The 14,920-nt window shown below is 41.2% G+C and overlaps 1 protein-coding gene across 1 annotated transcript in view; it reads right to left on the bottom strand.

The window, feature by feature from the left end:
- The window catches only part of LOC124720509 (procollagen-lysine,2-oxoglutarate 5-dioxygenase), a 438,909-nt gene that overhangs the window by 46,367 nt on the left and 377,622 nt on the right, over positions 1–14,920 (bottom strand). The window contains exon 11 of the mRNA XM_047245868.1: positions 965–1,103. Coding sequence (XP_047101824.1) covers positions 965–1,103 — 139 coding nt within the window. The remainder of the gene's footprint in view (positions 1–964; positions 1,104–14,920) is intronic.

Here is a 14,920-nt window from a genome sequence, read left to right on the forward strand (position 1 = left end):
ATTTACTTGAATTTACGGCTTTTAGATTAGACTGATTTATCGTGTAACCGAAGTTTAACGAGTTCCTTTTGACGCTCTAGTGGATGACCTCACACTTTTCGTTATTTAGGGTCAACTGCCACTTTTCGCACCATACAGATATCTTTTCTAAATCGTTTTGCTGATTGTTTTGGTCTTCTGATGACTTTATTAGTCGATAAACGACAGCGTCATCTGTAAACAACCGAAGATGGTTGCTCGGATTGTCTCCCGAATCGTTTATATAGATAAGGAACAGCAAAGGGCCTATAACACTACCTTGGAGAACGCCTGAATTCACGTCTGTTTTACTCGATGACTTTCCGTCAGTCACTACGAACTTTGACCTGTCTGACAGGAAATCACAAATCCAGTCACATAACTGAGACGATATTCCATAAGCACGCAATTTCACTACGAGCCGCTTGTGTGGTACAGTGTGAAAAGCCTTCCAGAAATCCAGAAATACGGAATTGACCTGAAATCTCTTGTCAATGGCACTCAATACCGCATGTGAATAGAGAGATAGTTGTGTTTCACAGGAAAGTTGTTTTCTAAACCCATGTTGACTGGGTGTCAATAGACCGTTTTCTTCGAGGTAATTCATAATGTTCGAACACATGTTGCATATCGACGTTAACGATATGGGCCTGTAATTTAGTGGATTACTCCTACTACCTCTCTTGAATATTGGTGTGACATGTGCCACTTTCCAATGTCTGGATACGGATCTTCCGTCGAGCGAACGGTTTTATGTGATTTTTAAGTATGGAGCTAATGCATCAGCATACTCCGCAAGGAACCTAACTGGTATACAGTCTGGACCAGAGGATTTGCTTTTATTAAGTGATTTCAGTTGCTTCACTACTTCGAGGATATTTACTTCTACACGTATGAAAGTGTGTGTTGAAAGTGAAAATCTGTCAACAAACCCATGATGTCATACCTTTTCCCTGAGGCTGCTGCAAAAGGCCATGTCAGGATCCATGGTGCCCCTGTCATATGTGGGCCGCAGGCTGGGGTCCCTGATGACACTTCCGTTGACCAGGTAGCAGCCACTCACATACGGGACATTCCACAGGCCCCTGCCAAAGACAAAACACAATCAAATGTCACACACACTACAAAACACGACACATTCACTACAGGCTAAGAAAAAGTTGGTGAATGGACCAATACACAATCTGATCAAAACTACCCTGAGAGCCATCTTTTTGATTTGCAGCTCCTTGTACTGGCCGTGTTTGCAGTTAAAATTTTTGGATGTGAGGTCCGCCAGTTAACCAAAGAAATACAAAGTTATATACTGGTACCGTTATGTCGATGGCATAATATGTCTGATTGATGAACCACATGCACACATAGAACAGCTACACAATGAAATAAACAACTTCGCATCTGTAGCACGTCATCTTCGTGGTGAAGCAATTTTAATGGCCAATAGTGTTTTTCGTATTACGAAAGTGTAAATTTAAAAAACAACAAAAGCCATGTGTTACTTTCCGAAGCATTGAAATCAAGATTGCAATGCGCTTTTGTAGCCAGTCATAGCTCATGTCACGTGATCTCGCCGGCCGATGACACCAGATATTCAGAGCATAGGAGGCGTGATGTAGTCAGCCAACAGTAATATCACTGTTACGTAGCACGTACACACAAACAGAAAAAGTGGATGGTTTAAATTAATATACGTAGTGTTGCTAAAGGAAAAGCAAAGCTTTCAGATATAATATTGGTATTTTTTGGGAGTGTTGCACTTTAAGATACATCGCACGAATGTGCCAGTAAATTTTTAATAAAGACATAAACGTCTGACCTTCTGGGCTCGAAATTTTTCTAAATGGTCGTCCTCAGAGAGTTCATTTTTAAATGAGAGTTAAACACTCTGTGATTTAAGACGTTCATCATACATTCTCGCATATAGTTCATATTGCATAAAAGGAAATTTACTGTGAAAGTAACGCTTTTCAACCAACCATTCGCAATACTTTCCCACGGCCTGTTAGATATACGTTCGTTGCAGCAGTTGCCACAGAACACCAGATAACAAGCGTCACCTTGCTTGCCAAGTTACGATGATGTAGGAAGCCCGTATGTTCGTAGTTGTAAAACATTAAAACAACTTACGAGGGTCACTCCAAAAGAAAAGCACATTATTTTTTAAAAAATCCATCTTTTATTCTACATGTTTGAAAGTTTTACAGTGTGTAGATAAATCCTTTAGGAACAATATTTTCATATCTCCACATAACTTCCATCCCTCTCAACTGCCTTACGCCATCTTGGAACCAGCGCCTGTATACCCGCACGGTAAAATTCTGGACCAACCTGTTGGAGCCACTGTCTGGCAGCGTGCACAAGGGAGTCATCATCTTCAAACCTTGTTCCACGAAGGGAGTCTTTCAGTTTCCCAAAGAGCTGATGTCACATGGAGCCAGGTCAGGACTGTAAGGTGGGTGCTTCAGTGTTGTCCATCCAAGTTTTGTGATCGCTTCCACGGTGGCCGTGCTTAGTCGTGCAACAGCAAAACATCCTGCTTTTGCCAATGTGGCTGAACATGACTCAGTCGAGCTCGAAGTTCCTTCAGTGTCGTCACATGTGCATCAGAATTTGTGGTGGTTCCATTTGGCACGATGTCCACAAGCAAGAGTCCTTCGTAATCGAAAAACACCATAGCCATAACTTTTCCAGCAGAAGGTGTGGATTTGAATTTTTTTTTCTTGGGTGAATTTGCACGATGCGACTCCATTGATTGCCTCTTTGTCTCTGGTGAAATATGATGGAGCCATGTCATCACCTGTCACAATTCTCCCAAGAAATTCGTCTCCACCATTCTCGTACTGTTCCAAAAGTTCGCCGCATACCGTTTTTCTTGTTTCTTTGTGAGCCACTGTCAACAACCTGGGAACCCACCTGGCACAAACCTTTTTTTAGCGCCAACACTTTTAGTATTCTGCAAACACTTCCTTCCCCTATGGCAACGTAGCCTGACAATTCGTTCACTGTGATGCGTCTGTCAGCTGTCACCAATTCGTTAACTCTCTGCACATTGTCTGGAGTGTGTGCAGAACGATGCCTGCCGCTGCGAGGACAATCCTTAATATTGCCGTGCCCGCTTTCGTCACGTAACCTGCTTGCCCACCGACTAAATGTACTGCGCACGACAGCAGCATCTCCTTACACCTTTTTCACCCTCTTTTGGATGTTTCCCACTGTCTCGTTTTCATAGCACAGGAATTCTATGACAGCACGTTGCTTCTGACGAACGTCAAGCGTAACAGCCATCTTGAAGATATGCTGTGATGGCGTCACTCAAGGGAACAGGTTGAACTAAGTTTGAAAACAAGCAGGAAGGATGTATCTACACACTGTAAAACTTTCACACATGCAGAATGAAAACTGTATTTTCACAAAAATAGTGTGGATTTCTTTTGAAGTGACCCTCGTACATTATGTCATAAAGGAAACAAGACATCAGAGGATACTCCAAGAACATCCGAATTTCATGAACCATACTAAAATGCATAATTCGGCTTAAAGTGCACATTCGTGTGTCCAGATTCGAATGTAAATTTTCTTGGAGCACCAGTATTGTATTATCTCATGTTTGGTTCTTTATTATGCCATACGTGCACTTTTGAAATGCAGCGAACAGCTGAAACTAGCCAATAATGTGGATTTAAAAACTTCGTTTCAAATAAATTGAATGCCTCAGCGGAAGAGATTAATAAAAGCCAAATTTCTTTAGCAAACCAACAAAAATAGCTTCATTGTTCTGCAAGGCGATTAATGCCTGACTGTCAGAAAGGTGGAATTAAAATAAAATCTGAAACTAACAACATACTTTAGCCTTCCGTACTCATGTCAATATATTTTACTTCGCTTGATAGCTCCCGGCCACAGAAATCCATTTTGTTTTCATTTGACGTGAGAGCAATAAATGAACAGGAGACAGCAAAATCGCTAAACGTAAACGCTGATCACGTGGAGATTAGCCGCTTCCCCACTATAACTCAAGACTGCTTTCTGCATCAGAAAAAAACTCGCAAGTAATATTGGATAGGATAATTTGTAACCGGGAGAACAAGAACTCTTCAGAAAATTTGCATTCTTTATTGCCTATAGTTAATAACTTTTTTTTTTTGTGACATAAAATTAATTGTAGGATGCACGATACCAGTAGAAGAGACAAGCAAGACAATACACATTTCTTAAATCCTTAAGTCCTAACATTTTTTTTTCTCTCTAACCTTGCTACAGCACCACATGGCGTGCTTTACTTTTTTGGGAAGAATTATTACATCATCAAAGTTCGTCAAACGTTTTGCTACATGAAAAAAACGAAATGTCGTTGTCTAATACTGAAAAAGCTGTTAATACAAACAGTAGCCAAGACTGGTTTGTTTCACAATCCGATTACGTGTATTTTGTCACTGTCTGCTAGATAAAATAAAACAGGCCTGTCTAATATTGCAGCAATTGTGACACACACCAAATAAACGAGACTGTTTTGGCACAAATGGTCATTTTTATAACACGACAGAATTTAATTCACAAAGTACCAATATGAAATGCCTATTAGGCCTACTACAATCAAAAAGCTTTATGTTCGGATATAGTTTCACATTTCATTCATACGCTCCAGATTCTCAAGCATGAGATCGAAAAGTACAGGGTGGCGCACGAAATGTGTTACCATTTTGTTTTTGAATATAAACTTTATTGTCAGTACAATCTGAAAGGAATATATACTACAATGAAGAGCCGTCCATGGAGATTTGTTCGCCGGTCGCGGTGGTCTAGCGGTTATAGGCGCTCAGTCCGGAACCGCGCGACTGCTACGGTAGCAGGTTCGAATCCTGCCTCGGGCATGGATGTGTATGATGTCCTTAGGTTAGTTAGGTTTAAGTAGTTCTAACTTCTAGGGGACTGATGACCACAGATGTTAAGTCCCATAGTGCTCAGAGCCATTTGAACCATTTTTTGAGATTTGTTCTAACTCAGCACATGCTCAATATCTCCACCATTTCGTTTCCTAACTTCCTTCAAACGAACACTGAAGTTAGTGATTATCCTACGGCCCATGTCTTCCGTAATTTCACTGCAAGCTTGAAGAATAAGTCTTCTGAGTTCCATTAAATCACGTTGACGTTTCACTTTTTTTTCCTTTAGGTACCCCCAAAGAAAAAAGTCACATGGATTGAGGTCTGGAGTATTTGGGGGGCCAATTTTGTCCGTCATTGAAGCGACCTGGAAACCTGAGTGAAATGATCCGCATGTCAAAATGCTCGTGTAAAAACTCCAACACAGTGTTTCAGTATGTGGCATTGCTCCATCTTGCACGAACCACTGCGTGTTGAATGGCAAGGCAGTAGCATGAAGCTGTGGAATGAAGCTATTGCGAAGCATGCTAAAATAACGCTCGCTGTTCACAAAGAAAAAGGGTCCAATAATTCCGTGACTGGAAATTGCTGCCCACGCTGTAATCCTCGGAGCACAATGTTGTCGTTCGTGAAGCACTTGTGGGTTTTCAGTGGCCCAAAAGCGGACATTTTGTTTGTTAACCACACCGTCTAAATGAAAATGCGCCTCGTCTGAAAACCAAACGCTGTTGAGAGTTTCTTCCCTATCCTCCGCCCACTGCGCAAACAGTAGTCTCTGTTGCTTGTGTTCTTTAGTGAGCTTCTGTTGACAGGTCATCTTGTACGGGTACATATGGAGGTCACTTTTAAGAATGCGTTGAACGGAGCGTCTGGATATTCCCAGTTGCACTGCTGCCTTTCTACACGATTTCCCGGGACTTCTCTGTACAGCAACTCGTACCGTTTCAATATTCTCCGGCGAACAAACGGGCTTAGGACGAGGTCGCTTCGCTTCCAATACTGTTCCTTCCTGTACAAATTTATCGTACAACCTGTGGCTGGTCTTCTTGCAAGGGACCTATCGTGTGTTAAAACTGTTATCGACAACGCCTCTGAGTGACAACAAGGCTTTTCATGTCATGAAAAAGTAACACAATTGCCGATCGTTGCTGTGTCGTCAGTCTTCCATTGTCAGCCATTGCTGCTTACTAGTCTCCTAGCGGCAGCATCGTGAATTGCACGTCATTTCGTAACTCATTTGTTTTTCCAAGCTCTGCTGGTACTGCTGTAAAGATGCCGGCGGGATATCTAATGTGCGTCGTAAATGCTAAAAGAAACAATTGGTAACACATTTCGTGCGCCACCCTGTAATGGTATGAAATTCTCATATAAATTTCGAATCGTCTTATTCTTCCATTATTTGTGTGATGATCCCGTTTCTTCTGCTTCCTCGTTCTAACAATCTTGTCATCACTAATTCTGTAACTTATTCTCCGGTTAACTTCACTAACCCTGCCACAATCAACCGTTTAGTTATCCCACGTTTATTCTGCGATTATTCCTCCCGCTGATTTCGTGTGACTTTTTGCGACGAGCTTCTGCAGTGCTAGACAGTCTGCTGTGGTCGTTCCTTTCTATTTCCACTTCACAGCCACATCATCGGCGGCCGACTTGGCTTTAGAAGGGTTGAAATGTCCCCGATGGATTTGTTACTTAGGTGACATACAATGACTAGACCACACTCACGTCTACCTCCTGTGCTGTTACCACTTGTCTACTCATTTTAAGGACACAGTGCGCTTTTCCGGCTCAATATTATGTAAAAATCAACACCTATTTCTTTCAGGCACTATTTATAATGTATACGGTTACTTGGTCAGGTGAATACAGGGATATAAATACAAAATCAAATAGGGGTAATGCAGGAGTAGGTTTAACAATGAATAAAAAAATATGAGTGCGGGTAAGAGTCAGGAAGTCGTTTCTGAAAGTATTTGTATGGAGTGTAGCCATGTATGGATGTGAAACATGGACGATAAATAGTTTGGACAAGAAGAGAATAGAAGCTTTCGAAATGTGGTGTTACAGAAGAATGCTGAAGATTAGATGGGTAGATCACATAACTAATGAGGAGGTATTGAATAGAATTGGAGAGAAGAGTAATTTGTGGCACAACTTGACTAGAAGAAGGGATCTGTTGGTAGGACATGTTCTGAGGCATCAAGGGATCACAAATTTAGTATTGGAGGGCAGCGTGGAGGGTAAAAATCGTAGAGAGAGACCAAGGGATGAATACACTAAGCAGATTCAGAAGGATGTACGTTGCAGTAAGTACTGGGAGATGAAGAAGCTTGCACAGGATAGAGTAGCATGGAGAGCTGCATCAAACCAGTCTCAGGACTGAAGACCACAACAACATGTTTTACAGATTTTTTGTTGATATCAGGTAATACAGCATACGTTCTAAACTAATTAGAAGTATTTTGAATTTTTGAACCTGCTTAGCGTTATTTAAAAAAGATTACACAGAAATTGATGCAATTTTTTCTCCAAAATATTTCCTCAAATTGAGGCATCATTTAATGCAATGTTATAATTTTTTCCAGATATGCGTGGCATGATGGGCGGGATACTAGACCTATTTAATTAAAAAAAAATGGTTCAAATGCCTCTGAGCACTATGGGACTTAACTTCTGAGGTCATCAGTCCCCTAGAACTTAGAACTACTTAAACCTAACTAACCTAGGACATCACACACATCCATGCCCGAGGCAGGATTCGAACCTGAGACCGTAGCGGTCGCGCGGATCCAGACTGTAGCGCCTAGAACCGCTTGGCCACACCGGCCGGCATTTAATTCCACCTATTATGTATATTACAAGGATAAAAAAATATCACATCTTACATTTCAATTTTTATAATTTTTTTCCTAATAAAAATGCTATTTTTTCTATAATTCAGTTTTTTCTGCAATAAAGCTTAGGTGTACTACTTAAGTGCGGACTATCGCAAGTTACACAAAAAATTGAAGCAATGCTTTGTAAACGTTAGGAAATATTTGTACCTGAATTCTAAAAATACAGCTTGTAGGAAATTGCTAATGAAGATATGAGTCCAATTACACTGTGCCTCAGAAAATTCCTGAAGCATAGTCTTCATCCTGCAGATTTCTTCATCTTATAGCTCCCTGTTGGCATTCCTTTTAGCACTTCTTGCTTCTTTGGTAACTTGAAGAGTGGATCTTTCAGCTTCAAGCACCCATTTTCTGTCACACGCAAGCAATTGATCTTCCACATTAGAGCCACATTTTATGCGTAAATTTCTCAGAGCTTCCAACCTTCCTATCACTCCATCATTGAAACATACCACTGCATTTAGCACACCAACTTGTAATGTATTTAGTTCTACAAAAATATCTTTGGGTAATCTTTCCCATATGCAATGGTTGAAACTTTCGTTTGTATTCTGGATGCCCCCATGAAGACATTTACTAAGCAAAACAGGGTCACTCAGGTCTCTAAAAATTGGTTTTATTTCATTCATAACAGCCTCAAGAAGACAATGCTTATGATGGTATATTTGACCCTCATATGGGAGTTTCGTCCCTGTAGTTGAACTGATACATAGGTTACTTTCAACAGCTTGGCTTGCTTTCTTTGTGAACTGGTTACCACAGAATTTCCTTTTATTGGATTTCTTGATGCGTGGCATAGTTCGTATCTATTGTACACTAAAGTATATGTACTTCCACAAATACATGTAGCACTTGGGCAATAAACATTCAGTAATATGTGAACAAACTGCTTCAGCGGAACAAAAGTAAATATTAGCAAAGATAATCATTCGCAGACACTAGAAACCTGCACTGTTACCAACATAGACAATGTATCATACAAATAATCGCTGGAAACAAAAAGTTCACAGCTCTTTTCGGAATAATACTGGTTTCTGTAAAAGAAATAAAGGGAGCGTAGCGGCATACATGACTGTAACTTTAAAATTTGGTATATATAGGTCATTTTTAATTTGAAACCCTGTATATATACATACCACCTCCCACCACCCAATGAACCATGGACCTTGCCGTTGGTGGGGAGGCTTGCGTGCCTCAGCGATACAGATGGCCGTACCGTAGGAGCAACCACAAAGGAGGGGTATCTGTTGAGAGGCCAGACAAACGTGTGGTTCCTGAAGAGGGGCAGCAGCCTTTTCAGTAGTTGCAGGGGCAACAGTCTGGATGATTGACTGATCTGGCCTTGTAACACTAACCAAAACGGCCTTGCTGTGCTGGTACTACGAACAGCTGAAAGCAAGGGGAAACTACAGCCGTAATTTTTCCCGAGGGCATGCAGTTTTACTGTATGGTTACATGATGATGGCGTCCTATTGGGTAAAATATTCCGGAGGTAAAATAGTCCCCCATTCGGATCTCCGGGCGGGGACTACTCAAGAGGACGTTGTTATCAGGAGAAAGAAAACTGATTGGAGTGTGGAATGTCAGATCCCTTAATCGGGGAGGTAGGTTAGAAAATTTGAAAAGGGAAATGGATAGGTTAAAGTTAGATATAGTGGGAATTAGTGAAGTTTGGCGGCAGAATTAGTGAAGTTTGCTGGCTGACTTCTGCTCAGCTGACTATAGGGCTACAAAAACAAAATCAAAGAGGGGTAACGCAGGAGGAGTTTAATAATAAATAAAAAAATAGGAGTGCAGGTAAGCTACTACACACAGGATAGTGAATGCATTATTGTGGCTAAGAAAGACACGAAGCCCACGCCTACCACAGTAGTACAAGTTTATATGCACCTAGCGCCGCACATGACGAAGAGATTGAAGAAATGTATCATGAGATAAAAGAAATTATTCAGATAGTGAAGAGAGACGAATATTTAATAGTCATTACTGACTGGAATTCGATAGTAGGAAAAGGAAGAGAAGGAAACGTAGTAGGTGAATATCGTATGGGGGTAAGGAATGAAAGAGGAAGCCGCCTGGTAGAATTTTGCACAGAGCATGACTTAATCATAGCTAACATTTGGTTCAAGAATCATGTAAGAAGGTTGTATACATGGAAGAGGCCTCGAGATACTGGAAGGTTTCAGATAGATTATATAATGGTAAGACAGAGATTTAGGAACCAGGTTTTAAATTGTAAGACTTTTCCAGGGGCTGATGTGGACTCTGACCACAATCTATTGGTTACGAACTGTAGATCAAAACTGAAGAAACTGCAAAAAGGTGGGAATTTAAGGAGATGGGAACTGGATTAACTGACAGAGCCAGAGGTTGTGGAGAGTTTCAGGGAGAGCATTAGGGAAAGATTGACAAGAACGGGGGAAAGAAATACAGTAGATGAAGAATGGGTATCGTTGAGAGATGAAGTAGTGAAGGCAGCAGAGGATCAAGTTGGTAAAAAGACGATGGCTAGTAGAAATCCTAGGGTAACAGAACAACTATTGAATGTAATTGATGAAAGGAGAAAATATAAAAATGCAGTAAATGAAGCAGGCAAAAAGGAATACAAACGTATCAAAAATGAGATCGATAGGAAGTGCAAAATGGCTAAGCAGCGATGGCTTGAGGACAAATGTAAGGATGTAGAGGCATATATAACTATGGGTAAGATAGATAACTTCCTACAGAAATATTAAAGAGAGCTTTGGAGAAAAGAGAACCACTTGTATGAATATCAAGAACTCAGATAAAGAAGGGAAAGCAGAAAGTTGGAAGAGTACATAGAGGATCTTTACAAGGGCGATGTACTTCAGGACAATATTATGGAAATGGAAGAGGATGTAGAAGAAGATGAAATGGGAGATATGATACTGCGTGAAGAGTCTGACAGAGCACTGAAAGACCTGAGTCGAAACAAGGCCCCCGGAGTAGACAACATTCCATTGGAACTACTGACGGCCTTGGGAGAGCCAGTCATGACAAAACTCTACCATCTGGTGAGCAAGATGTATGAGACAGGCGAAATACCCTCAGACTTCAAGAAGAATATAATAATTCCAATCCCAAAGAAAGCAGGTGTCGACAGGTGTGAAAATTACCTAACTATCAGTTTAATAAGTCATGGCTGCAAAACACTAATACAAATTCTTTACAGACGAATGGAAAAACTGATAAAATATGACATCGGGGAAGATCAGTTTGGATTCCGTAGGAACACGTGAGGCAATACTGACCCTATGACTTATCTAAGAAGCTAGAATAAGGAAGGGCAAACCTACGTTTCCAGCATTTGTACACTTAGAGATAGCTTTTGACAATGTTGACTGGAATACTCTCTTTCAAATTCTGAAGGTGGCAGGGGTAAAATACAGCGAGAGAAAGGCTATTTACAATTTGTACAGAAAGTAGATGGCAGTTATAGGAGTCAAGGGGCATGAAAGGGAAGCAGTGGTTGGGAAGGGAGTGAGACAGGTTTGTAGCCTATCTCGATGTTATTCAATCTGTATACTGAGCAAGCAGTAAAGGAACCAAAAGAAAAATTCGGAGTAGGAATTAAAATCAGTGGAGAAGAAACAAAAAGTTTGAGGTTCGGTGATGACATTGTAATTCTGTCAGAGACAGCAAAGGACTTGGAAGAGCAGTTGAACGGAATGGACAGTGTCTTGAAAGGAGGATATAAGATGAATATCTACAAAAGCAAAACGAGGATAATGGAATGTAGTCGAATTAAGTTGGGTGATGCTGAGGGAATTAGATTAGGAAATGAGACACTTAAAGTAGTAAATGAATTTTGCTATTTGGAGAGCAAAATAACTGGTGATGGTCGAAGTAGAGAGGATATAAAATGTAGACTGGCAATGACAAGCATTTCTGAAGAAGAGAAATTTGTTAACATCGAGTATAGATTTAAATGTCAGGAAGTCGTTTCTGAAAGTATTTGTGTGGAGTGTAGCCATGTATGGACGTGAAACATGGCCGATGAATAGTTTAGACAAGAAGAGAATAGAAGGTTTCGAAATGTGGTGCTACAGAAGAATGCTGAAGATTAAATGGGCAGACCACATAACTAACGAGGAGGTACTGAATGGAATTGGGGTGAAGAGGAATTTGTGGCAGAAATTGACTAGATGAAGGGATCGTTTGGTAGGACACATTCTGAGGTATGAAGTGACCACCAGTATAGTATCGGAGGGACACGTGGGGGGTAAAAATCATAGAGGGAGAGCAAGAGATAAATACAGTATGCATATTCAGAGAGATGTAGGTTGCAGTAGGCACTCAGTGATGAAGAGGCTTTCAAAGGATAGAGTTGCTTGGAGAGCTGCATCAAACTAGTTTTCGGACTGAAGATCACAACAACAACAGCTATGCCTGGAACACTTCAAGTCAACTTCCCTGTTTTTTTCATTTCTGCAAATGCCAGCGACCTAGGAGTTGTAGCGTCAAAATTTCATGGTGAAGTTAAACGTTGCTGTTTCTGTTGGCAGCACCGAGCACTGATTACATCACCATTTCCTGTCACACGCCTCTGCCAACTGCAAAGACCAATCTTTTCGTTTAGATTTTTGTTCAACAGTTTTTAAAGAATGCCGATGTAAAGAAATAGCACACTAGTTGCATCAAATATATTTTTTGATGCAACTGGTGTGCTATTTTTTCACAACAGAAATCTTGTTATTCTATTCACCTGCTGTCCTGGCGTAAGCTGTTGTCTGCACACCGGTCGCCAAAGATGAAGCGTGGAGATCGATAAGTTGGCGCAGGATCAAGCGCGCCTATCACGAGATAGGCCAGAGACACACGCGCAAGCGACTCGCCACCAACGCCCTCTTGACAGCAAGTATTTAGCCTGCTGCCGCTCATCGTGGGCCTGTCACTGACTCACTCTCACATTCACCATGGCGTCAGTTCTCACAGAGTGGGCTCAGTTCATGTTACATGCTACTGCTGTAAATAGTGACCAGGTTAGAGACTGTAGTGGGATTTGTATGTAACCAGCAATGAGACTAAAGTTGGTAATAGCAAGATTACTGATACCGTCTGCATGCAACAGGACTATTACTGATGAGCTTGTACCACAAAACATGGACTCTATTCCAGTTAAGTAAAAGTTCATGTAAATAAAGCACCATATTAATCCATGTGTGCATTTGTGTTGTAGAAAGAGCCTATAGCAACATCCTCTCCCTTCTTCCTTATGATACAAACCTCTACAGGTGTGAAGAGGATACTACACCCCTCCCGCCCCCTCGAGTAAAATGGCGCTGCTTCTTTGTGCCACCTGTACTTGCTTCACACAGTCAAAGAAAAAAAAATGGACGTGATGAAAGCTCAAAAAGTAGTAAGATTCCTTCACATAGTTAAAGTAATATTATGTTGTACTACAATTTCAAAAGAACTGTTTCAAATATGTAACGAAAAGTGCGCAAAAATATAATATTAAAAAAAACTCTTGGAACGCCAAAATAAAGCACTATAATGCTGTAGTAAAAATAGAGTGCCTGTATGCCAGCGAATGCCTCTCAATGAATTACGAGTTGGAAAAGCTGGAGATACTAGAAAGAAGAGTACGAGGGTGGTTTGAGAAGTTCTCGGAATCACCACGAGAGGTCAGCGCTAGCGCAACGGGTTGTTCACGTGATATTCATTGGACTGTTCCCTGTAAACACGTGGCACGTCAGTGCTCTTGGAAGAGAGCTGTGGACATGACGTAGTTCTATTGTTGTTCCCACGTAGTAATTTGCGTAGATGGAAAAAATCGAGATTCGAGCAGTGATTCAGTGCTTCGTAAAGAGAGGTATGAAAGCAAAGAACATTCGTGCCGATTTCCAGAATGCACTGGGGGACTCTGCTCCTTCATATTCAACTGTTGCCAAATGGAGAAATGAATTTAAATTTGGTCGGGAGAGCTTAGATGGTGATACGCACAGTGGTCGGCCAAGATTTGTCACTACTCCAGAAATCATTGCAAAAGTGCACAAAATGGTCACAGAGGACTGTCAATTGAGAGTGCGTGAAACTGCTTGCCAGATGTCATCTGAAAGGCTATATCACATTTTAACTGAAGAATTAGAAATTAAAAATTTATCTGCATGATGGGCGCCACGACTCTTGACGCTGGATCAAAAACGCACGAGAATGGACATATTGGAACAATGTTTGGCCCATTTTAGGAGAAACAAACAAGATTTTTTGCGCCGGTTTGTGACCACAGATAAAACTTGGATGCACTACTATGCCCCAGAGACAACAGTCAAAGCAGTTCTGCGTTCAAAATGGCTCTGAGCACTATGGGACTTAACATCTGAGGTCATCAGTCCCCTAGAACTTAGGTCAGTTAGGTTTATGTAATTCTAAGGAGATCACACACATCCATGCCCGAGGCAGGATTCGAACCTGCGACCGTAGCGGTCGCGCGGTTCCAGATGGAACCGCCTAGAACCGCTCGGCCACAGCCTTCTGGAATGCGAAGGAGATTCTGTTTGTAGATTATCTCCTCACTGGACGAACAATTACTGGAGAGTACTGTGCTACGCTCCTGGACAAACTGCAACAAAAGATACGCGAAAAAAGACCAGGTTTACCAAGGAAGAAAGTCATCTTCCATCAAGACAATGTGCGCTCATACACATATGCCGTCACCATGGCAAAATTACACGAAGTATGGCATGAGTTGTTGCCACACACACCTTAGTCACCTGATATGGCTCCGTCAGACTTCCGTCCCTGCCTAAACTGAAAATTTTTCTTGGTGGACGAAGATTTACCTCAAACGAAGAATTGATAGCCGGAGTTGACAACTCTTGGAGGGATCTCATTTTCGAGATGGGATCAAGGGACTGGAACACTGTTGGACAAAATGGATTAATCTACAAGAAGATTACATTGAAAAATAAAAGAAAAAGTTTCAGTGATGTAGGTACTTTTTTTTTTATTTCGTTCCCAGAACTTTTCAAACCACCGTCGTATTACAGAAATTCATGGGTCCTACTCAGATTGAAACTGGCTGGAAATTTCGGAGCAACAATGAAATCTACCAAAAAGGTGAGAAAATATCGGAGGCCATGAAAAAGAGGTTATCATTTC

The sequence above is a fragment of the Schistocerca piceifrons genome, chromosome 11, assembly GCF_021461385.2.
Source record: "Schistocerca piceifrons isolate TAMUIC-IGC-003096 chromosome 11, iqSchPice1.1, whole genome shotgun sequence".
Lineage (NCBI taxonomy): Eukaryota > Metazoa > Arthropoda > Insecta > Orthoptera > Acrididae > Schistocerca > Schistocerca piceifrons.